At 38.1% G+C, this 25,277-nt stretch overlaps 1 protein-coding gene across 1 annotated transcript in view; it reads left to right on the forward strand.

Annotated features, from left to right (window-relative positions):
* Positions 1-25,277, forward strand: part of FRMPD4 (FERM and PDZ domain containing 4) — a 108,995-nt gene that overhangs the window by 41,214 nt on the left and 42,504 nt on the right. The window contains exons 2-3 of the mRNA XM_041416489.1: positions 3,616-3,776; positions 5,827-5,929. Of these exons, the coding sequence (XP_041272423.1) occupies positions 3,616-3,776; positions 5,827-5,929 (264 nt within the window). The remainder of the gene's footprint in view (positions 1-3,615; positions 3,777-5,826; positions 5,930-25,277) is intronic.

Below are 25,277 nucleotides of genomic sequence, written 5' to 3' on the forward strand. Positions count from 1 at the left end.
ACTAAGTGCTTATGATTGCATTTCTGCTATGATTTTCCATAGCTGGTAGTTTATCTCTCAGAAGAGTCTGGTATATAAAATCTCTGTTCAAGGAATTCTCTAAGAATCATTCTACTTCATATGGCAGCAGTCTCCTACTGCTGACAACATGAGTGCATCAGAGAAGTTGGACTTTTGTAAAGCAGGGACTAATCTCAGCTGTTGAAAATGGGAGGAAATAAGTGTCTTTCTTTGAAAAGGCAATCTAAGGGCAGCTTGAGTTTGTGTACATGGAAAGAACAGTTAATATTTAAAATCTCAGGCTTTTTCTTTTTCTCCCATTTTTCCTTGAGAAAGTAAATCTTTAGCTATGATGTAAGAACTGCATCTAAACGTGTCTACATACTTTTTTAGGGTGTTTGAAGCAAATAGCAAGTTTGTAGTGTTGCAGTTTTTCTTCGAAGATCTTGCAGAGTGTAAGGGATGTTCCCCAAAGTGGCTTTTTTTGAGCCCAAGCTTATTAGATTCTGGTTTAGAACTCATAGCATAGTTATTCTGCAGAAGTTAATATTTTTCATAGCTGAGATGGAGATCAAATATCTCCAATTAATGCAAAATTCAAATTAGTCTTGAACTGTGGTATCACAACTGGCATCTCAATAATGAACTACCCACAGGAGGAAGCGGGTTTGTCAATGTACCATCACAGAAAGCTTTGAGCATTCATCTGATCTCTTCTGGGATCATATTTATACATCCTGCTACTCTCTTGAAATACACCCTCAACGTACTGAATGGCACAAGAATATCCGATGCAGCAAGCTGTGGAAGCGTGAGCTTTAGAGTCTTTTTAGTTGATGTATTTCAAGGTGGATAACCTTAAAAATCAATAGCGTCTGCTGCGCCACTCAGAATCATGACGGACTGCTCCTCGCTGATCCTCTTGCTTAGGCTTTGAGTAACTGATGCTGTGCAGCTGCAGATCCTCAGCACCAGCCAAGGCAAGGGCTGGAGCATCCAGGAGCAGGGCTGCTCTTTTAAGCAAATCTCTTTCCGCTCTTAGAATTTATTATGTGAAGTGCTGCTGTTTGTTGCGGGTTTTGGGGGCTGTTTTGAGGTTTTTCCTTTTTAAAACATTCTAAACACAAAAATGCTAGAAGACAGAGTAAGTACAATGACAGGAAAGTAGTTTTCAAAGGCTCAAGCAGTATATTCACATTGCTTATTAATATGGTATTTTCTCTTTGGGACAAAAGGTGCTTTCTGTTTGGGCTTGTAGTGCCTCAGTTACAAAAATAAAATCAGCTATTAGGAAATTATTAAATATATTATCTTAACTTTGTGGAAAGTTAACCTTTTGGGGCTGTCATCTAAGAGATGAAAAATGCCTCTGGTCAGCACAGTATAAAGTTTTGTCTTCTCTACAAAAAAAAATTCTCAAGTTGAAATAGATAGTTTTTCAGATACCAGTGACACCTCAGAAATTGTCTCATTAGAAAGAAAAATGTTTGAATATCTAGAAGCACAAACCATAAATAGGAATTTATGGAGGGAGGTGCCTGGGAGTTCTTGAAGACAGATTTCTTAAAGTTTCTGCATATAATTATCTGGGTTTTCTAACAGTTCATTGGAAAAACAAAATAGAAAGTTATCTAAAATAAACTGACAAAAGCTGGAGGAACAGGAGGAGGAGGAAGAGAATGAAGTATCAGATGTGATGCTCTAGCTAGTAAAAGACAAGTACTTTCCTCACTGACCTCACCTTATGCATATGTTAAGAGAGCAGAGAGATATTCTCTTGCTCTCTTATTTTTGTAAGGAAGTGGCTTCTGCTGCCTCTGATCATAAGCATAAAAAAGACAGCATGTTACTCTTAGGCAGTCTGAATCTAGTCATAGGGATAGAAAGCTTCTTTGAAGAAAAGCCCTAGAAAAATCCCGTAACAGAAATAGACTCCCACTGAGAGTTTACTGAGATTTTGCTGCTCTTCTGTGTATCAGTAATGAAGGAGACCATGGAGAGAAAGTAAACTGATGTCAATACCAAGGTGTATGTATTGGGGAAAGATCAGAGAAGTTTTTGCGTGTCATTGATGATGAAAATAGATCTCTGAATGTCACCTTTCTCCTTATGGACTGTCAGTTTGGAGTTCTTCAGGGAGTTGTAGTCGCAGACGGAAAAGGACAGGTGGTGAGAGCAACAATGTTGGTTGCACAGTATGTGCCTTAACCCTCATGTTACCACATGTTACATGTAAAATTATCAAATACTTGACTTTCATATTGTTAATTACTTATGAGGACACCAATGGATGATACTGCCTAGTGTTGTAGGGATATCTGCCTCTCTGATGTGCATTTCAGAGTTCTCAGGCTGGCTCAGGTTTTTACCTTTCTCAGAGCCTGTGCCCTCTCTGCAGGTGGGGTTACAACTTGGTTTCCTCCATTTGTCTACTGCATTTATTTAACATGAGCTAGAGTCAGTTCAGCACTTACAGACTTACAGTGTCTTGAAAGTAAAAAAAGAGTTAACTCTTGGTCAGGCAACTTAAAACAGATATTATCTGAGGTCTCTCAGGACTGCAATAAGTCGATGCCATGAGCTGAAATCTGTCTTTGTACTGTGCTGACCAGATATTGCTTGTTGCCTGCAGTGGTAGTTTGTTTTCCTGAAGCACATGAGCTCAGTGGATGGTGTTTGGGGTATGACACTGGAATGGTCTGTTTCTCTGTCTGATTGGCACTGGGAATTGGTAGCTGTGATTCAATGTGGACTCCAAGCATTGGGTGGAAAATGCAAAGTATGTTTTGGTTCTGACCATCAGACATATTTCAATGTTTATTAATGTTAATTTAAAATTTTTATGCTTTTAAACTGTTACATATTTCATGGATATGTGAAGTATAACTTTCATCCTTTCTATTTTTTTCTTTAAAAACTCAAGATCTTTCCCTCCAGCCATGAGAATTTTTATTTCTAGGTACAATAAATAGGCTTTGTCATAACGTGTAGAACAAAGAAAAGTATTTTAGTAATTCCACATAAATATATATTTTGATATCTTTTTTGTTTGTTTGTGCCCTGGAACATTTTGAAGTGATTTCAGATCGTTTATCCAAATAGCAAATTTTGAGTTGTTATGGGGGTCTTAGGAAGGGAGAGGTTTCAGCTCAGAAACTTGCTTAACATGTTAGATCCCTAAATTAAAATGTGTGTTCTCTTTTTAAAAAGGCTGACAGACTCTAATTTTTGTGTTTTATGTTATGAGTAGGTCACTACTATTATTCTCCCTTCCAAAAACTGAATGAAGAAGAATTCAAACACAGATAACAAAGGCTTTATTATCATGTTGTTTTTCTTTCATATATGGGATATGATTAAATGTGTGCTGTCAAAAAGAGGCCTCTTTAAAGCCTGATACTATTGATTACTATTTGAGACCTGCCAGCAGCATTATTACTTAATGCATAAGAAAATCTAATAGAAAATTATTAAGTTGGTGCTTTAGTTCCTCCAGTGAGAACGTTTCAGATATTCATCTCATATCGTTGCACAAATTGCTTGGCTCAAGTAGATACCACAAAATCATGTTTTAATGATTTTTTTCCTTTTTCCATCTTTTATTTTTTTTCACAGTCACATGACACAATCAGCCACATTTGAAGACCCTCGAATAGAGAGCTGCCAAATAACCCCTCCAACCCCTCGGAAAGTGGAAATGAGGAGGGATCCTGTGCTAGGATTTGGGTTTGTGGCTGGTAGTGAAAAGCCAGTTGTTGTACGCTCAGTAACACCAGGTATGTTTTCCCCACCTGACCCCAGAAGAAAACTTTGATTTAGCCTACTAAGATGAAATGCAGCTACAAATTGGAGAACTGTTGAAATATTCAGGCAGGCAAAGTAATCACAAATACTAGACATGATTTTTAGCCTTGTGGTTTCCTTCCTCACAGTCATTTTTGAACATTACATAAATGTATTGGCAAAAAGCCAGTTTGGAGTTATTGCTCAGAGCCATTACTATTGTTTGCCTGAAAGTTAACCCATTTCATTCAAGGAAAGGTCTTCTCCCTGGTATCCTTATATTGGTTTGCTGTCACCTTCATTACCATTGAATCAGCATTTTCAAGAGGTATGTTGAGTTCTGAGATTAAAACTTGCATATTTTTCATTCTCACCATCACCTTCTGGATGCTATTGCTGGCTTTTGTTTTCTTTAATGAACGCATCTGTACAACTATATGGTTAAAAGCTGGGTCAAAAGATATCCCTAAACATCTTACCTGTAGTGAAAATTAGTGAGGTTTGTGATCTTTTTGAAGATAGAAGCGAGCGGACCTGGGATAACCCATTTCCCAAACAGCAGGCTCCTGCTCTCTATGCTTAAAAGTTCAGTTGTTATGTAAAACTGCAGCCAAGGGCAGGGATTTGACTTTGCTCCCGTTCGATATGTTCTCCAGAACCCCCGCAGAGAGCAGAGGAGAGGCAAAATCGACTCTGTGAAGTTCTGATGTCATTTACCAACGTGTGTGCATTGATTACATTTGTATTGCTTTCACATGAATTGAGCAGTGTAACTAATATTTGAACCAGATCCAGACAGCTCATTTCTCTCAACTTGGCATTATTAATGTAGTATTATGTTAAAATTTGTAAAATGTGTTTACCATGTTCTGTTTCAAGTTACTAGGAAGAAATAGGAGCTCAGGAAAACATTCTCCTACATGGATTTGTATCCATTTATCCAGGATATGGAAGTGAAGTAAAGTTTTCAAAGCAAACAGAGGAAAGGATCAGCATTAGCTCAGTTGTTGAATGAATTGGTTTTGATGCTGAAACATTTTCTTTTAAGACTTGATCTTCATAGTGGTAATATTACTAGGTTTTTTATGTATCATCATTGCAGAGTGTAAAGACAAAGACTACAGAAGATACATCTTTACACTAGGAACTGTGATGTCACATCATCTTTTGGGCATGTAATTGTGCTGAGAAACAAAGTAATATGTGCATTTTATAAAATACAGTGCACTCAATGTGCATTTCAGCAGTGCCAGAATCCAAACCACATAGACATATACATGACTGATTCTCTATTCAGACTAATGCTAACTATTCATATCTAACTGAAAGTGACAATGCTTTTGGATGTACTCATGTTCATCAAGTAGTAGGAATCCAGCAGAAAAGAGATTCAAGCAGCTGGGGTATGAAAACTTTCTGTCTCCAATTGAAGAAAACAGGTTTGTTTTCCTCAGAACAGAAAAGCATAGGAGAGACCTGTGAATAACATTCAAATATGCAAGTGATGTTTCATAGGAAAAAGGAATAACTTGTTCTCTGGTGTTACTTTGCCTGGGACAGGAAACAATGTGTTGCAACCAGGAAGATCTGGTATATTTACCATGGGAAAAGACTTCCTGTTCTTAACAGCAGATAAACAGGATCATTTGTTCACAAGAAAAGAAATCCTTCTCAGGGTGGTCTTACGAAATATCAGACAAACATTGATCAAGGATGATTGAAATACAGTTGTTCACACCGTAGGGTGTTAGTCTACAGCTTATGGGTCCTTTTGGCCCTTCAGAAAACTGAGCCCTTACTTCAGGTGATTAGATACAGGTTTAGAACTTGAGGAACTTCAGCAGAAGCTGCTAAACCACTAGCTCGCAAGATTTTCCTGGTGAGGGAGTACTGGTAACGTCAGAAATAGTGTTAGTGTAAAAATGGCATTAGCTGAAGAAAAAACACACTTGTAGTGTATGAGAAACAGTGTGTCTCTGTGTTTACAATGATCTGCTAACCTGTGCTGTTTTTTTTCTTTTTTATTTTTTTATTTGTCTGCAGGCGGCCCCTCTGAAGGAAAGCTTATACCGGGGGATCAGATCATAATGATTAATGATGAGCCAGTCAGCACTGCTCCAAGGGAGAGAGTCATCGACCTTGTCAGGTAGTTGATGTCCTATCACTTAAACTACAAACCCAGTGACTTATTGCCCTGTGCAGTCATTCAGTAGTACAGCAAGTCTTGCCTTCTCATGGCTGAGAAAAGAGAAAATAATTTTGCTTTAGTTATAAAGAATGATGAATTTAGTTATGAAGAATGATGAATTATTTTAGTATTGAAATGAAGTGTCCTTTTAAAATATCATCTGGGTAGTTAAAAAAGTATAAAAACCTCCAGGAACAGCTCCAAAGTACTTGGGTATCAAAAGAGAAATTGTATTCTCCTGGTATTTATTTTTGGTATGGATTGTTGAAAAGATGATTCCTGAAGCATGGAAGGTCCACTCACTGGTGCATTACTGTTCATTTTTCATATGAAGAAAGTTAAGTCAGGTTTGTCTTATGTGAAGAATAAAGAAAATGTGATAGAGTGATTTTTGAGAGTGAATAAATGCATGTAAATATGTAGAGAAACTCAAAAAGTGTTTTGGTGAATGCAGGTAGGTAAGTTTTTGTGAAAGAAGCAGGAAGGAAAGACAGAAGAAGTCAGAAAATGAGATTTAAAAAGTGGCTGGGGATAGTACAGGAAAGGAGAAATGTCTATTTATAATGGGATAGAGAAGGAAAGAAAGAACAGTGACTGACAAATGCTAAGGATGTATTGCGATTCATATAATAAATTTTGCTTTTGGAGTAACAAGAAATGTTAGTGCATTGCACAGAAAAATGGCAAGTAACTAGAAAAATAAACTTAAGAATTAGTAATTTAAATTCTAGTAGCCTGGTTGCTGTACACCAGTTTTGTTTCTGTATTCTCCTTCCCATTGATGTAAACTCTGAATTGGTGGGTCTTGTTGATTCCTGAGAGATGCTCAGGTTTCAATGGTACAGGTACCTCTCCTCAAAACTTAGAGCTATCAGTGTTTTCACTGTTACCTGTGTAGTTTTGAGAAGTCACATTTATTTACAGAAATTTGGCCAGGAAGTGCCACAGCAGTTGTCCTCCTCCTGCAAATGGCTGCTGATTTGCTGGGGATTTAGCTGAAAGAAAACTTCCAAAGTTGGTGCAGAAATGGTGTAAAAATGCCAGCAATGGTGATGGCCTTCATCTGTGTTAGGTGGGATTAAACAAAATATATTTTGAGATTTTCTTAAAAATGGTCAACCTGCAAGGCAACTAAAAACCAAAACTTGTTAAGAGCTTCTTGTGATGAGTAGATTCCTTAAACTGAAAGAACTGTCCTGCTCCTAATAAAGTTCTGTCTTGTGCTCTGTGTTGACTACTGGTATAAGTCTCAAAAAATGGGTCTTATTTCTGAGGTCTTTGTTTCTCAATAAAGCAGTAATATTGTCTTCTTCATTCTTTCCCTGACTCTTTGATATTAAACAAAGTTAGGTTCTCTATCTCATTTTCTGCTTCTAGCAATATGTAGTAATAACCGCAAGGAAAATAGACTGATTAGACCTGAGACAAACTGAATTTATTGTATAGTTTATTCTCTGTCTGCCTTCAAATGAGAAACTCAATTAGAATGTCACCCTTCCAAATTACATTGACTACATAAGTAATGTCAAATTAAGTGTTGTTTCATTCCAGCGAAAGCTTTAGGTGATGCTTTTCTTACACTGTAGTTCTACCTCTGCTCTCAAAACCTGTCTGCTGTTGGGATTTTGACAGAGACTCATTCTTTGATGAAATTTGGAGTGAAATATATTAAGGCTGTATGTTACAGCATTTGAAAAGAAGAGCTTTCTTTTCATGCCAGTGGGCATGCCTGGAATGACTAGACAATGTCACCTGACACCACAGCATAAGCAATTCTTTACATCAATGAAATAGTGAATCTCTTCTGTATAATTGAAGGGTTTCAGACACATCTGAAACTTTTCCATGCATCTGCATTTTTCAATGTACATGGGAGAAGTTTTGAAATCTTGTTTTCCTGCAGGTAGCAGCATCTCAGTGGTCAGCAGTGAGGGTGTTTCAAAATGCATGGGTTACACAATGGGCATAATCACAAAAGCAAAGAAGCATAGAAGAACTGAGAGGACACTTCTGGAAGTCATCCAGTCTAAGCTCTTGCTCCAGGCCAGGTAGTGTCAAAGTTAGATGTGGCAGCTCAGCACTTGCCTAATCAAGTCTTTAATATCTCCAAATACAGCGATTTCAGAACCACACTGGGTAGGTGTTTCAGTTCTTAAGCAGTGGCCTTTCAAAAAGACATGAACCAACTTCTTTATAAGCTTTAGATGCATCCCATCTAGGCCCATGGACTTGTGTGTGTCACTCTTACCTTAGCAATCCCTAATTCAGCCTTTGTCTGCCTCCATTCCCTAAATTCTGTCACTGAGCTCAGGGATCAAGGTGGCAGACCTTGCCACTAAAGGCCAAAGCCAAGAAAGCATCAAGCATCTGAGTTTGTTCAGTATCCTTCATCAGGTTACCCACTCAATTTAGCAGAAAGTTTGTATTTCCCTTGGCTTTCACTGCTATTGTGGTTGTAGAGACCCTTCTTGTTATCCTTCTTTCATCCTGGATAAGTTTCAGTGCCAACTGACCTTTGCAAACCCCATTTCCATCTCTGATCTCTTTCCATTTTGCACTGGGTCTTGTTCAGGTTGTGGAGCCATGCTGGGGTCCTGCTCTGCCTGCCTGCTTCCTTGCAGATTGGAATAGAATCATTCTGGCACCTGGAGGAGGCTCTCTGTGAAATCACCCAGCTCTGCTGGGCTCTGGCCTTTCAGAGCTGCATCCCAAAAGGCCCTGCTTGCCAGTGCCCTGAACAAGCTGCACCCTGATTTTAGACTGGACTCCTCTTCCTCTTTTTCTTCAGGATCTTAAACTGTACTATCTTGTGGTTACTGCAGCACATTAATGAGAAATTGATATTCCAACACTATTTTTTCCCATGTTCTCTTGCTGATTGGGTATAACAAGGTATATTTTATATTCATGTGAAATTCAGTGGCTATTTTTATGCAGCTTTCCCTCAAAGCTTTTTGTAAAGTCAACAAACAATTTGTCATTATAATTGTAGAGAGTGTGGAAAAAATTAATCTACTTTTAAAATACTGATATAAAGATCATAGCATGTCAAATAGAAAAAAAACAAATTGCATAAGAAAAGAAAAAGTCAGATTTCACAACCAGATGAGCATCAAACTTCACCAGGAATAGGGAAGCCCAGAACTTCCAAGCAAAATACACATAAATGTTAGATGTTAAGTCAGCCTTGGATGTTAAACAGTTTTTAATGAAACACAATATTTAATTGTTTTCCAATAAAACATTGTCAGAAAATTAACTTATGAAAAGAGTTATGAGCTTGAAGGAAAAGAAAATGGATGAGGCAATTTCTGCTTTCTTAAAAAAAAGTCTATATATCTTAAAAAAAATCAAACATCCACCAAAAAGGGCAATTGAAAAATGTCAATTTTTTTTTTTTTTTTGTTGTTGTTAGGAAAAAGCATATCCCTAACTAATAAATTAGCTTTATTTCTAAATTTCCCACAAAATAAATCAGAATAATTTATTTTAAATAATTTTTTTTCTTCATCCCTTTTCCTATCAGCTCCAGATTTATTGTCTCACTGTTACTCCTACAGGATAAGAAATAGATAGACTGGTTTTTCAAGAAAGTCCCTTTTTAATAATGGTTTTACTACAGGAAAATTCAATACGTTAAATGCATAATACAGAAATTTTCCTATTAGTTTTTTATTACATTGTAATATTTTAATTATGTGTGGGCTTTTTAAACATTCATTACTGAAAATAATCTTCCTTAAGTAGAAAACTCCTACAGCCACTTCTGCTGACTCCAGGGGGTACTGAGCAGGAACCTGGTGAGAGATTTTGGTTTGTTTTTTAAGAATGAGGAACACTGTTGTATCGTAGGAAGTCTTAGGTCTGGGGATTATCAGGGATATTCATTATAAATATCCTCTGTAGGTCAGTCTGATCCATTGAATTCTTTTGGCTCTGCTTTACCAGCAACACTTAATTAGTGTTCAAGTTGTCCTTTGAAAGCCAGCGTTGCAGAAATATGAATCAAGTGTGGTTTGCAGACAAAATCCATTTGGATTCATTATTTCTGGGTGCTGTTTAATGGCTTTTGCACCATATTTTGTTCTCCTGAGCTATTTCCAGCACAAACTCAGAAGTCATGTTTATGGTTTCCCTTGCAAAGAGTGGTCAGTTTTATGAAAGTCACTTGAGGCTGTGGTCAAAATGAATTCTATTCAAGACAGACAGTTACAGAACTTCAAAAAAGAGGAAGAAACACGATCACTTTTCTAAATGTAAGCTTCAAGTCAAGGCAAGTAGCAAGTGAACAGAATACAAAGGGTGTATTTGAAGTGCAGTCAGTTCAAAATATATCAGGAGCTATATGTTGGGTTTATTTTGCTGCTGATACAGATTCTGTGAGTTATAGCTTTTCACACATACTTAACAATAAGTATTTTGAGATAACATTAAAGTCATGGCACAATGGAACAATTTTTTCCTTGTATGAAGGTGAGCAGCAATGCAACACTGACGTATTAGAAGGTATATTAATGAATGCTATAACTAATTGGTTGCTCAGACGTTCACATATCTCATTATCATCGGTTAACGTTACATTTTCATCTGTTTAAGAATCAGCTTAACCAACCCTTTTTTTGAAACAAAGAAAAACATCTAACAAGTAATTTGCCTTATTAGATGTTCATAGGCAACTCCTATAACATGAATGACTTGCTTTTCTTAGATTGCACCGAGTAGCATTAGTCTACAAGGATCCCAACTTAAGTAAACTGTCTTTTTATTTAGCAAGGTACTTTACTGAAATTTTAAGTGACACACAAGTGTACTGCTTACTCCATAAATCAAAAAGTGAGTAGTGGCATGGTAGTGGTAGTTTGTTCACACTTTAATTAAAATAGTTATCCAGGCAGCCATCCAGGAGAAATTGGCATCTGAAGAGGGTAATCCATCTGAAACATTTGTTTTGGAAAAACTAGCCTGTTGCAGAAAGCTTTACTTTCTAAAGAGGAAGAACAGAAAAGTGTTTTTAAGTAGAAACCTGACTTCTACATTGCTAAATTAGGCTAGATTAGTCCATTCCTTGCAACTGTAACAGCAGTAAATCAGTATTTTATAACCTCTAGAATTCCACTAAAATACTTAAATTGCAAAGTGACAAATGAGAAAGGTGACATTCATTAAGGGCTTTTATTTCTTGTTGGCTCTATTTTCTATTTAAGAGAAATGACTCAAAAAAAAAAAACCTCTGAAATAACACTGGCAAGTTAATGTCACAGCAAGTTTTCATCAAGAGGATCTAGAGGATTCTTTCAATTCTGCAGTAGAATTTATGGTTTAATTGTGTATTACCGTAAGATTGGAGAGAAGGAACCCTCCAGGATTTTAGGCAGCATGTTGCATTTTAAGTGCTAACATGAATTTAATCAATATTGACCCTCCTCACCATCATTGCAAAATGAATGAGGATTCTGTCACTCCCATTTGACTCTGTGTATGTCAGGGAACCACTTTTCCTACTCTGCATCCTCAGAGCTAAATGCAAGTGTAAAAGGGAGCTCAGTGACAGTGCCTGTCATCATCATCTCACAGCAGCTGAAAATGCCGCTTTTCAAATGTTTCTGGATGTAGTTTAGACTGTTTATTATACTGGATAAAGTGATTTTGGTGGACTTACTATTATTCTTTCTTCATCAGCATCATAGAGAAGAAATCAAGCACATTAAGCTATTAACTATGATACTGCTTAGCAACCATGAACCTTGAAAACGGCTTTTTTTAAAAAACCAGTCATGCAGACATTTTAATTTGAAGGTACTCCATTACACTCCCAGTTCAGTATATGAATCCAGAGGCTGTACCCACTTTGTGTCAAGCCCTGATTGATGAATTGCTACTGTTCTAGGTTTTAAACACTAATATGGTGAACAAAGGGACAAAATTTTGGACCAAGTGATCTGTAAGAGTTTTACAAATGCCATCACTGGAGATAAGCTTCCTGCCAGGGCATTTAATTAGCTACACTTGATCAGCTAGCCCATGCAGGGAGCTCAAAGTAAGGATATTAGCAGTCAGTTCCTCTCTGTCTTGAGGGGTGTTGTTAGATATGTATCTTCTATCTTTTGAGGTGTTTCTGCAATGTAGTACAGAGATAACTGGATCATACTTCAAATTAGCTCTGAATGTGTGAGAGCACACGTTTAGTATTATCTCATTTATCTTCTTTTCTGGGCTGTTGTGGTGCTTCCTGTTCTTGAGCTAATATATTGAAGGCTAATTCACGTTTCTCCAGATTTTAATTACCAATCTTCATTAACATTTCAGAAATACCTGCCCACCTTTTCAAAGGCCTGTAAGAGCTGAAAGCTGTACAGAGATACTACTTGTTATTGTTAAAATCAATGCCAACTATGGACGCTGTTCTCTTTTAAATCCATCATATCTCTCAAAGCTTGCAGTGTCATAACCTTGCTTATTCTTAGCAGAAAGTTGACTTACATGGTTTAGAAAGGTTTGGCCTTGATAATTCAGATGTTGTGAGTGCTGAGATCCTTATTTATTGTGTAAACTTAGTTTTCTTTTTGTGTTAATCATGCTGAATGGCTCTCAGAGTCAGCAAGTGTAGGCCCTTTTTTGAAATTTCAAGGCTTGATGTGTCATCTGTTTGAAATGTTGTGTCATCATCTCACTCTGTTCTCTAGAAAAAGGAGTCAGCCGTGAGGAATTTCAGGTCAGCTGTTCCTTACAAGTTGCTTTATGGAATGCGAGGGTATGAATGGAGATGCAGAACAGCTGTACCCAAAACACAAGTAACTGTACTGATTGGTTCTTCAGATGTGAACCAGCAAATGTTGCTCTCATTAGCTTGTTCTGACAAGCTTATTGCTTCTCATCCAACTAAACAAAAGCATTGGCTTGTCCAAAGGGAAGATGTGCTCTAAAGCCAGATGCACTGATGTGAATGTTTCAGAGTAATTGTTTCCATGTAAAGCCATTCATATGAACACCCAGATTTGAGTTTATTATGAATTAGTGCCTCCATGTGATGAATTACCTTTATATTGCATGCTTTGCAATAGATGTTTATCCTTCTTTGTACTGTTTGTGCAAGCCTCATGCGTCAAAGGATTACATCTGGTTGGAATATGTAGCAGGAGGTAGCTAAAAATCTCCTGTCCTGTGTTTGTGGTAGGGAGGGTTGGAGACTAGGTGTCAAACTACTGCAATTGCAAGGTTTCTCCTTCCCAGCTGCACTATATGTCTCTTTTGAAGTGACATTTCCAAATCCTCAAAGACAGTGGTGGGCAAGCCAGCCCTTTACATTGTGCTGTTTGTATTTGAATGTTCTGTGGATGCCTTGAAGACATTACAACAGGACAGCTACACTTACACAGGTGTATTCACTATGAAATTTAATCTGCAGAAAGTAGAAGTCAGGGAGAAACACAAGCCAGAGAAGGTTTCAGGAGCAGTTTGGGAAACGCCAGACTCAGCAGAACAGTTTCCGGACTGGGGAAGCAGTATAGGCTGACAGGAGAGGATTGTGCCATGCACCAGGGGCTGCCAGCATGGCGTGGCTGTAAAGTAGGAAGATGACAGAGATGCCTTCACCACTGCATGCACAGAACTCACAAAGTAACTCTGTCCTTCCAGAAGTGTCTGTCTGCCCTCACTAGGAAGTTTAAAACTCCCTTATCCTGCCAGTCAGTTGCTGACTAATTCAGCATATACACATCAGCTAATGAAGCTATTTAAGGGCAAAACAGCCATTTCTGAGAAGACATGATGGTTGTGGACCTGTGATTCTTTGAGAAGGCTTTCACAGTGTGACTTTTCCCAGTGGTGGCATCAGCATTCCCTTTTATCCTGAGCCAGTGCTGGCTGTACGAATCACAGGAATTAACTAGCTTTTATCTGCTCCCTAAATAACTTCAGGATGGCAGTGTTCTTTAAAACACTGAAATGTAGATTGCATTGTCAATAAAGTGTCTTGTAGTTTCTCTGAATTATACCAGAATGGTGTATTTTGACAGAATGATGGCAAAGGTGATGTCAAGAGCTGAAAGGCAAACATGGTATTTTTATGGTTTTGTAAGTTGACCCTTGGAGACTTCTGTCAGCTACAGGTACATAGGGAAAGATATTTGCATTGCCTCCTTAAAAGGAATGCTGTTTTGAAGGTGGCAGTTTTACATGCAGCAGTGTTCATAGGAGGTAAAAGGCAATTTAAACTGCTGAGAGAGAAGGGTGAAAGGACTGTGACCAATTTGCAATGTCTTGTGTATTTCCACTAATGTGAAGTGTCTTTAGTTTTCAGGCTTTTTCCCCTGTCAAGGTGGAAGCAGCACTCCCTGGGGTGGGAAGGACATAAGGAGAGTGAGTGTAAATGAGTAAAACCCTACTCAGAGAAAAATGTCATGGAGAGGTGTTGGTACTCCATGATCTGCTGCTGTAACAGTGTAATTTTAATGAATTGCGTAATGGAAGCTGACTCAGGAGTCCCTGAAGATGACAGGATTTTTCTGTGTCTTCCTGATTCTCAGAGTTAGTTTTTACTTTCACAATTCTATTTATTTTCCAGATGATATTTAGTCTATAAAGTAAAATAAAATGAAGAATGGTGCTTCCTGAACTGTGTGTGTCTGCAAAGTGGCTGTCCCTCAGAACATTAGGGTCCACTTTCAGTGGCTAACTCTACACTTCCATTTCATATTCTTTCTCTCATGGCAATGTTACCTTTCAATCTGCCAAAAACATCTTAGGGATGTCAGTTCTTGAAAACTATAACCTGTAGTCTGTGTAAGGAGTTGGAAAAGCAAAAAAATAGTAGAAATGAGAAAGTTCTAAGTGAATACTTACTAGTTAAACTAGATTGGAAGGGGCAAAGAGACAAAAACAGGTTTGACATTGTGCTGGGGGAGGTTGAGATTCAATATAAGAATAAAGTTCTTCACCGAAATAGTGTCTGGGCACTGGAACAGGCTCCCCAGGGAAACGGCCACAGCACTGACCCTGACAGAGTTCAGGTACGCTTTCAAGCACGTGGTGTGATTCTTGAGGTGGCCCTGTGCAGGGCCAGGAGCTGCACTTCAGTGGTCCTTGTGGATCACTTCCAACTCAGGCAATTCTATGTTTATATGATTCTCTGAATCCTAGTCTGGTAAAACTCTCTGTGACTTCCTTTTGATTGAGAGATGTCTAGATTTAATTGTTTTGTAAAATAATTGGATCTGGCTCTCAGTGCAATTGACTTGATTTTTTTTTTCTGACTTCTCTTTTTTTTGTGTGTTTGCAAGGCCTGATTTTTGGGGTTCTTTGAAGCTTTTTAAAAAATCTGATCAAAAGACTTAAGACTGTCACTAGCGAGTCCTTTCTCTTTCCCATTTCCCTCCAATAAGAATAATTTTGTGATTCACAGTCTCTCTTAGTTGTTGATTAATGTAGTTGGAATAGAAATGTTGTGGGGACTTCTGTCTTGGTTGATGGACTACAAAAGTTTGAACAAAAATTTAGATCATATTTTTATTTTAACACTAATGCAGCCAACAAGGACTGCCAAAATTGCCAAGAGATTGAGTATCTACTTCTAACTGCACCTGATATGCCCAATAAGGAGGTTAGTTAAAAGGGGAAGAGAACAGTTTTACATATTCTGACTCATTAGTCTCCAAAGTGAGAAACTTCAGTTAAATATTACCACTGATTGGGATGACTGGGTCACAGTGGGATGTCAAAGGAGAAAAAGTTTCTCATTAATCTGAGACAAAAACCAGTAGAAGCTAGTAAAAAATAAATATAGCTAAAAATAAATTGATTTTAAAAACACTGAATGCTTCAAAAGGCAGCTTAATGTGATAGATTTCTCTGGGATTTATTAGTCAGCTTTTCCTTGATTTCTGGTGTGACAGTTGATCATCTGTAATTTATTACAGGCAACACAGGACAAGCAGACTAAGAAAAGTATTTTAGCTACTACTTTAGCTTTTTTAGTCTTTTTTTTTCCCATAGACATAATTTTCTGTTTGACTTTTTGCTTGACTTTTAACAACCAAGTCTTCAAAAACCTCCTGAAAGCAGCAGCACAAAGAGAGGAAAGAGAAATGGTGTATTTCAAAGCAGGTGACTTCCAAATTATGTTGGCATTAGTCTTGCTTTGGCTTTGTTTGAGAAACAAAGCAGCTGGTTCTGAGAAACCAAGAAGACAGAATATTGAACTAGAGACTGCAAATACCAAAGGAGAGACTGCAGAGATAAAACCAGATTGTCATCAGCCTATGTTTCCCCAAAGGCATATTTCTTACATATTATGTGCTGAAATGTTAATTGTTCTTTTAGCTCCTATTCCTCTTCATGCAGACTAAAGGTTCATATATTTTACTTACTGCACAAGGGAAAATCCCTGAAGTCCACTGTCTATATTGTTAAATAAAGTGATTCAGTTTGATTGGAGGTTTAGTTAAAACCACATTTGTTCAGCTTATGAATCAAACAAGACTCTTGGAGAGGCAAAGGTCTTGTCATCTTGTATCATCGAACTTACCCATTTTATGATCACTTCAGCTTTTCAGCAGAACTGTTACTCAGAAAGCACTGTGTGAAAAAGGCGTTTTTTTTGTAGAAGAAATTGGTTGCTACAGCAGTCGAACATCCTTTAGGTCATCTGTATTACATAAAAAACATAGGAAACATGAGGTTTAGTCATTACACTGAAATCTTCATTCCATACTTCATCTTTTCTGCTCAGTGTTATTTTCTGTGTGTCATTAAAGTGTGCCAGAGACTTAAAAAGAAAATATCATCCACCTGAGTTTATCAAGAGAAACAGCAAAAACTCTCCGTGATGGAAGAGAGCAAAAAATTAAAACAATGAATTGAATTTGTAATCCATATTTTTTATATTTTTTTTATCTTGTGTCATTCTCCTTACTGCTCAATTTTACATGGAAATTATACTTTTGTGACCAGAAATACCCTTTTGTTCTGCATTTCATCTGACATTCTATTTGTGTTCAAAGTCTTTAATTAAATATTAGGACAACTGCATTAGTAAAGATACTGATTCCTTTTCCCCTTAAAAAGTATTGAATCAATTTCTTAGTGTTCTACACCAATTACAGTCATGTTGCAGTGTCCAGCAGATGGCTTGAGTTCATCAATAATTCATTCAAACTGCCATGGGTATAAGGAAGGAACTGTACCACACTGACATATGAGACAGGAAGAAAATTCAGCACATACTTTAGCAACCATGGTTTCTTGGACAAAGAGGAAATTGCATAATTTATGCCCCCAGATATATAGACTGAGGATACAGTTTGGTAATGTAAGACTTAGCATTTTTTATTGGACAAATAACATGCCATAAGCATGCAGTATATATTCTACATTTGTATGCAGGCATTTGCATGTTTGTATGTATGTGTGGAGAGAGAGGAATATGATTCATAAAGCTCTGTTATAATGGATTTGGGATTTATGAGTCACTTAGAAACAAGATCATGAGGTTCTGCAGCTCATGTTACCCAAAATCTTGTCTTGACATTTCACATGGTTTGTCATGACCATTTTACATGGTTTGTACAGCCAGGCTGTTATAAGGAGTGTTACTTACTTTTAAAATATTTATTTGAAGCATTTCCTTTATCTCAACCTAAAAGTGATAAATAAAAGGTGCAAATGCTACCATGTCATTGTGATTCTCTCCAGTAGAAATAAAATAATGTTTCATTTCTTTTTCACAAGAAAAATACATGTTAAAATGGGGAAAGATGTGGACAGAGGGGATTTTTATAACACCTATAATTTTATGAGTATTGCTAGTTTTATGGGGTTCATAGGATATACATGTTACCTGTGGGGGGGAAGAGAGAAAGAGTACATTTTGCCAAAGATACACAATACACTTAATTTGATTCCTTTGGAGATTGTCTCACCTACAGAAGAGGCTCTTATCATGAGGCTTTTCTAAGTAAGGCAGCAACTGGAACTCCATTTCCTGTGATGCTGAGGTGTTCAGGAGGGCAGAGCTGGAGGTCATGGCAAAGCTGGTACTTAAGGATGACAAAATAAGCACGTCGTAGAGCAGTTTGTATTGGAAGGGACCTTAAAGAGCATCTAGTTCCAACCTCTCTGCAATGGCCAGGGACATCTTCCACTAGATCAGGTTGCTCAGAGCCCCTTCCAATCTAAACTTGGAACACTGGCAGGGATGGGGCATCCATAGCTTCTCTGGCCAACTTGTTCTAGTGCCTTACCACCCTGAAGTAAATAATTTCTTCCTTATATTCTAAACATACTTGTCTTAGTTTAAAATCTCTTGCCCTGTTGCAGCAGGCCCAGCTAAATAGTTTGTCCCCATCTTTCTCAGAGGCCTTATTTAATTTCATGGAAGGTGATATAGGGTCTTCCAAGAACCTTCTCTTTTCCATGCTGAAGAATCCCAATTCTCTCATTCTGTCTTAATAGTAGAGGTGCTCCAGCACTCTGATCATTTTTGTGACTCTCTCTGGACCTGGGCCTTTGCACCTCTATCTGACGGAACCACTGTCATATGGCAATAGCTGGTGAAATTCCAGAAGTTCAGAAATTCAGGGAAGGAGCTTTGAGAGTTGTGTGCTTGCATTACAAGGGAGGTGCTGTTTCCCAGTGTAGTGTGTTGAATATGGCCTCTGGTGGCAAAACACTTTGTTTCAGAACGCTGGCCAAGGTGAAGTGCACGGTGACTGCGCCTGTTGCTCAGAGCAAGTGGATTAAAGCTGCTATCGAGACCATTCCTCTCTAGATCCCCTTGGCTCACATAATGAAGCTCATCCTAGGGTGAAACTACCAGAGACTGTTAAGATACAGCAGTTCGTGCCTCAGCTTGCCATGGCATTAAATAATTCATTGAATCTGACCTTTAAGAGCAGTGCATTGTAGCTAATAGAATGAATATAAAATGGATATAAAAAGAATAAGAATATCAAGTGGGAGTAGGAAGGCAATATAAATTTTATATATAACCCTAGAAGGTCTGCAGTGCTGTCCATTCCTGAAAGTGTGCTGGTAATTGGATGTAGATTGGGAAGAGCAGCAAAAATTAACCACAGGTTTGCCTTTTATGAGATTCATAAGAAATTCAGCCTAGTTAGCTTGCTGCAGGACAGATAAAGACAGGTTTACCTGAACAAGGACAAACTGGGATAGCAGGTATTTTTCAGCTTGATAAAAAAAGTCCAGTGTAGTCCTAAGAAACCACAGCTAATAACACTGTGAGAGATAAGAGACAGAGAAATTATAAACTGGTACCTGTCTGGAAAGATGTGCTATAGCTCAAGCATAACATAAAGCCTTTACAAAACATCAACCAACAATGCTTAGCCAGGAAGTTTGGACGAAGTCAGATATAAGTTGTGTGTTGGACTTGGATCTGTGAGTGCATGAGAATAGTAAAACTGCTCTATCTCATACCTAAATCTGGACTTTGAGGGGTTGAATAAGCTGTACTTACTCCTTTGGGACTATCAGCCCTTTCTGGCAAGATGTGAGTTTTCCAGGAAGGAGGAAAAATGAGTAGCTCTCTCTTACAGCAGTGAATTTCTGCTCTTGGGCTCGTGTTCACTGTCATCCTGCCTGTGTTCTGTCTACCTGCACTTAGTGCTGCATAGTCTTTCAAAGGCTTCTCCACAGCTGGATGTCTTCTGACTTGCAGCCTCACCAGATACTGATGCTACGCAGGCCATGACGTTTTTTGGGGGTTTTTTTAATTATTTTTCAACTTCTTTCTTTTATTTGATTGGTGTTTTGTTTGGTTTTTGTTTTTTTGAGGTGTATCTTATTTCACTGGGGCTCATGACCTGGTTTTTCAGTGGAAGTCAAATACGGGATGATACGGAGTTACTTTTCTGGTACACAATACTGAACATACACAGTTTACAGTGTATTTCAGTAATACTTCTTTTTTTCTGCACTGAAATTCTGTTTTGGCAATTATACCTCTGAATGTCAGAAACAGTAGGAAAAAGTGATAATTTGGTTTGGTTTTATTGTGGTCAAGAATATGGCATGACTGCCTTAATCTGATAGGATTTACTGATCTAAAACTTATTTTTTTATTTAAACAACAGTTTATTTACTAATCCCTTGATTAGAAAGATGATGTTTTGTCAAAGGGCAGTGCACAATAACTTCTTTGAATAGTACTGTACTGTACTGTACATTTTAAAAATATTTTCCTATCTTACTCTTCAATATATTCCACAGAAATTATAGTCTATTGACTAAATACTAAACTTGAGGAAAATATTCTAATATTTCCTTGTGTGAGTATTTGATAGATGCTTTTGAACAGTTAAATTATTTCAAGAAAGTAATATTTGGATTTTTAATTGTCTGCTGTCTTCATAGTACTCTCCTCATGACAGATTGCCAATATCTCCATGAGATTTTTTCTTTCAGCTGCTGCTTTAGAATAGTTACAGTAATATTGTATGTATGTCATTAACAATGAGGAGAAAAAAAAATGCTCTTATCAAGGCTGTTCATTTAGTTATCTAATATATGAGGCAGATACCATGAATTTCCCAGTAGGTGCTCAAAGTGCACCACCAATGGACTATTTTGTTATTTCAAAGAAGGTAACACTATTATAAACATGGACTTTTATGACTAGCTTAATTTATAAAGACAAACATCAGTGGCTCTTCCATCAAAAATACATTTGTTAAGATAACTGTTTAGCAATACTCTTTATTATCGTAAATGGAGCGATAAAACACAGCAATTTATAATTATTAAGCATAATACAGAGAAATAGTGTTGTTTCATCCTATCCTGCCAGTGCCAGATCTATTAAAACTCCCGACTGTTAAACAGTCACGAGCAAATAAAGCAATTCTAAGCTTTTTAAATTAACTATTTTTTGTTTACCAAAGATACATAGTGGATTTGCTTTTGCAGGCATGGAGAATAATGCCTGGGCTTTTTGTTTAAGGACAGCTCTAAACATGATGAATATTTCATATGCTGAACCTATAAATGATGTGTCCTTAAATATACATGCTAAAATACTACAAGCTTCTAGAAATGCTTATATTTTGCTTTCTGACAAGAAGGTCCTACTTGCTTAAGGCTTTGTTAAGGGAAAACTTGATAAAGGTGTTTTAGAAACGGCAAGAAAGGTGTTGCTTTGCTGCCTGTTGTGCTTTTGTGTATCATTTTCCTGGGATGGAACAATGTTCATCCCCCAGCAACATGACTCTGATCCAAAGCCTGCTGAAGATGATGGTAGTCTTTTGGTGGATTTCAGTGGCGTTTGAATCAGACTTTTTGATGATTATCCCATGGATTGCTTGTAGTAGTTCTACTTGTAGGCTCCTAATTTTAAGATACAGCTGAAAAATGGTGGAATAACAGGCTTTAATAAAATGTTTCCCTATTTGATCTAGGATAGTTCAAGGGATATGCCATTCCCAGTGATAACCCATGCCAGCCTCTGCAGGTCCCTTTCCCATCACCCTCCCTTCTCTGAAACTCTGTGCTTAGTACAGCACTGTTTGTGGGGTTTTTTTTTTTAGAAAACAGAATGACCTAATTAGATATTTCAGGTAGACCAGACCTTGAGGTAATGCTATATGTTGCAAAACAAAACCATATAGGAGAGAGACCCTGGAAGAGTTTTTAGAGCATGAGGTTTTATGACTGTAGAAATGACAACAAATGACAGTTGTAAATAAATCACAGAATCGTAGAATAGCCTGGGTTGGAAGTGACCTCAAAGATCATCCAGTTCCAGCCCCGCTGCCACGGACAGGCGCATCTTTCCAACCTGGCCTTGAACACTTCCAGGGATGGGACATCTACAGCCTTCCTGTGCAACCCATTCAGTGCCTCACCACCTCAGGGTAAAGAATTTCTTCCTAATATCGAGTCTAAACCTGCTCTCTTTCAGTTCAAAGCCACTGCCCCTTGTCCTGGCACTACATGCCTCTCTCCATCTATTTTGTAGGCTCCCTTCAGGTCTTGGAAGGCCATAATCAGGGCACCCCAAAGCCTTCTCTTCTCCAGCCTGGACAATCCCAATTCTTTCAGCCTTTCCCCACAGGAGAGGAGCTCCATCCCTCTGATCATCTTGGTGGCCTCCTCTGGACCTTCTCTAACAGGTCCATGTCCTTTCAGTGCTTGGGATTCCAGAGCTGGATGCAGCTGTCTATGAGAAGAGAGGGGCAGAATCCCCTCGCTCACCCTGCTGGCCATGCTGCTTTTGATGCAGCCCAGGACACATTTGGCTTTCTGGGCTAACAAGTCTGTGTTACCAGGTCAAATCCAGCCTCTCATCTACAGCCCCTCCAAGTCCTTCTCAGCAGGGCTGCCCTTGATCTGTTCATTCCCCAACCTGTAAATAAAAACACATAGAGGTTTAAAATGTTTGAGTTTGTTCTGTGCCTCAGTACAATGGTCTGTGTACTGACTTTCCTACCATTTTTTCACTGCATCACTTTGTGTTTGAAGCAATTTCACATCAGCATCTCTGGGGCAGGGTGCAGGGGCTAATGGGCTGCATAGTTTGCAATAACACCCTTCAACATCACTGGCTAGCTACAAAAGAAAAAGAAAGAGTAGAATTTTTAATGTAGGAGCTGAAAAAAAGCAGGCATTTTGAAGTCCTTACTCTGTTTCTTTCATGAGTCTAAATTAAACTCTTAGGTACTTTGTAATGAGTTATGGTATTCAGGTGAATGGATGAAATTCCCAGTGTTATTTCAGTGGAAGACCATGGTCCTCTTGACCGCAGAAAGCATAAAATCATGAGCTTAGAAAGACCAAGAATGCAAAAACAGAAGATAGAAGTTTATCATAGTTTGTATCATGGCTTTGAAGTGACAGTAGGCTTTGATACACCATTACTCAATGCATGAGTTTGACAGCACTGAGATAAAGAGTCTGATACAAATCAGTGCATCTTCTTTTCCCTGAGGCTGTTTTACTATGAAAAGAGGTTAGAGGGGGAGAAAAGGGTGACTGTGCCTTTACCACATCCCTCCTAATTTTGTCTTGAGCCTCTTTCTCACAAATGTTATGTGCAGTTTGACCATTTATCTGATGGATTGTAATAAGTACCTTTATCTGCATTATCACTACTATCTTCTCTGTAATAATGGGAAAGATTTTGCAATCACATTTCATTGCTTTTCATGTTTCTGCTTTTACTTTCCTTAAGTTAGTTGGTTTAATTTTCCAGGTATCAATACAGTGCTAGAGATGAAAATACAAAGCAGGCTGCATCAGAAATGCCTCAGTTTCAAATTCTGACCTATTAAATTAAAACTTCAATAAGTAAAACAAAATATGTTGTTAATTGATAACACCCTTCTTTACAGCACATATTGTCATGTGGTTTGCAGTGAACTAATTTTCTTTCCTGAACTAAGCCTTTTGTGCAGAGAAAGTTAATTCTATTCAGAACTTACAGTTATATAATTCCATATAACAAATACATTTGTGATGATTGCTGAAGATCAGGAGAACTTTGATGAGTAGCAAATGTCAACAAAAAATGTCAATACTGTCTGTACTGGGTAACCTCTGAATGTGATCACTATCACAAGCTTTATGAAAAAGTTAATCACTTGGAAGAAGAAAACAACCATTTAGGAATCACCAAGCCAAAACTGATCCGAGTTCCTTTATTGCTACATGTTGTATTTGATAGACCTGGCTCCAGTTGTTTCAGAGAAAGGTCAGAAAGACCAAACAATGGCTTGTGTATGGAATATTCTTTCTTGGGGAAGATCTGTTTCTACAACCCTTTTAATTAGAAAAAGCATAAGCACTTTTTTTCCCCTCCCTTACTGCACTTTCTGTAACAGTCCTGAAATTTTCCTTAAAAAGCAGCACAATAAGAACCTAGAGGTTCTATAGGCTCTTCCCTTCAATCACCATTGGCTGCACACATAATGAAAGACCTCCTTAATGAATATATATAATATGGATTTTCAAGTGGAAAGTATAGAGTGATCATTGTCTTTCCATTTCCCTTGGAACGGGAATGACTCTGTGTGGATCTCACCCTTACTCTGCAAAGGGAAAGGACTCTTACATTTCCAGAGTAGTATAATTTTCCAAATTACTTCTTAATAATGGGTAGATGGACAGGCAGTAAATGGCATCAGAAGCAGCTGGAGTGTTTTTCAGCCTAGGACACAGGAAGAAAAGGCTGCAGCTTGGAGAGGAGTCATTCCTTCTTCCCGTGCTCCCCATAGCAAGCTCAGGGAGGGTGACTTTGCTGTCACTGCCTCTCCAAGAGCCAGCCCTTTGGGAGCAAGATAAAAGGAGTGGCAGGTCTAAGGTCGTGTCACACAACTGCAGGGATGCATAAGTATCTCCAGTGGCTGGCTTTGAGTAACCAACGACTTTGTTGTGCAGACTTTTGCAATGCATAGAGCCTTTGGGACACCTGGAATTCTTTGCCTGTGGACAGAACAGAAAGAGGTCTTTAGGCCTCTGCTCATGGAAGGCACTGCTCTGATGTATAAGGTGGCAGCAGCAGCACTGTGAGGGAAGTACAAAGTCACCACGACATGTTCCAGAACTCTGAGGTGTGTCAGGCTGACTGAACAGGTTAATGCTGCTGCAGCAGCAGCATGCAGAACAGCAAAGCAAAACTTGAATATTTGGTCTCAATGAATGGACGAATTAAAGAACTAGGAGAGTGGATTGTGGATTGTTTATAATTGCCTTTAAAAATGTGAATAGTATGTCATTCAAATGGTGAATTTGAATGACAGATTTTGAAGAGCAAAGATCCCTTTCGCAGGTGACCTTCCTGAAACTTTCCTTTTGGAGTTGAGATCTTTAGAAAAGCCATGGGGAAGGTATGACCTTTGTACAATTCTTCGGAAGCTGCAGCTGGGGAGAGGGTAGAGGGAGAAAAATAAACAAAATAAACCCTCTCAAACCTCTCTGATCTCCCTCCTCCACTTTTTGTTTCAATGACTAGCTTTGAGAGTGTGATTCTATAAACATGCTTCTCTCCCCTGCCTCTTTTCCTTATATGCCTTTGTGGCTGTTGATCCTTTAGATAAAGAGCTTTTGCCCTGAGGTTATCTTTTAGTTAGGACAGGACAGAGATAGGGAATGAAAAGTATATTGAAAATAAAAAAAGACAACCAAACAAAAAAAATTAAAAAAGGATTAGCAAGGTTTAAAAGATTTCTAGTACTTGGATTATTTTTTGTAGAATAACAGATTAGTAAATCTGAACTATTTTTCATTATTTTTATTCTTCTCTTGCCATGTGTGCCATAAGGAATTACTGACATGCATGTGGGCAGTTTGGTGTCTAGTC

Source organism: Onychostruthus taczanowskii, unplaced genomic scaffold (assembly GCF_017590055.1).
Source record: "Onychostruthus taczanowskii isolate IOZ18803 unplaced genomic scaffold, ASM1759005v1 scaffold52, whole genome shotgun sequence".
Taxonomy (NCBI): Eukaryota; Metazoa; Chordata; class Aves; order Passeriformes; family Passeridae; genus Onychostruthus; species Onychostruthus taczanowskii.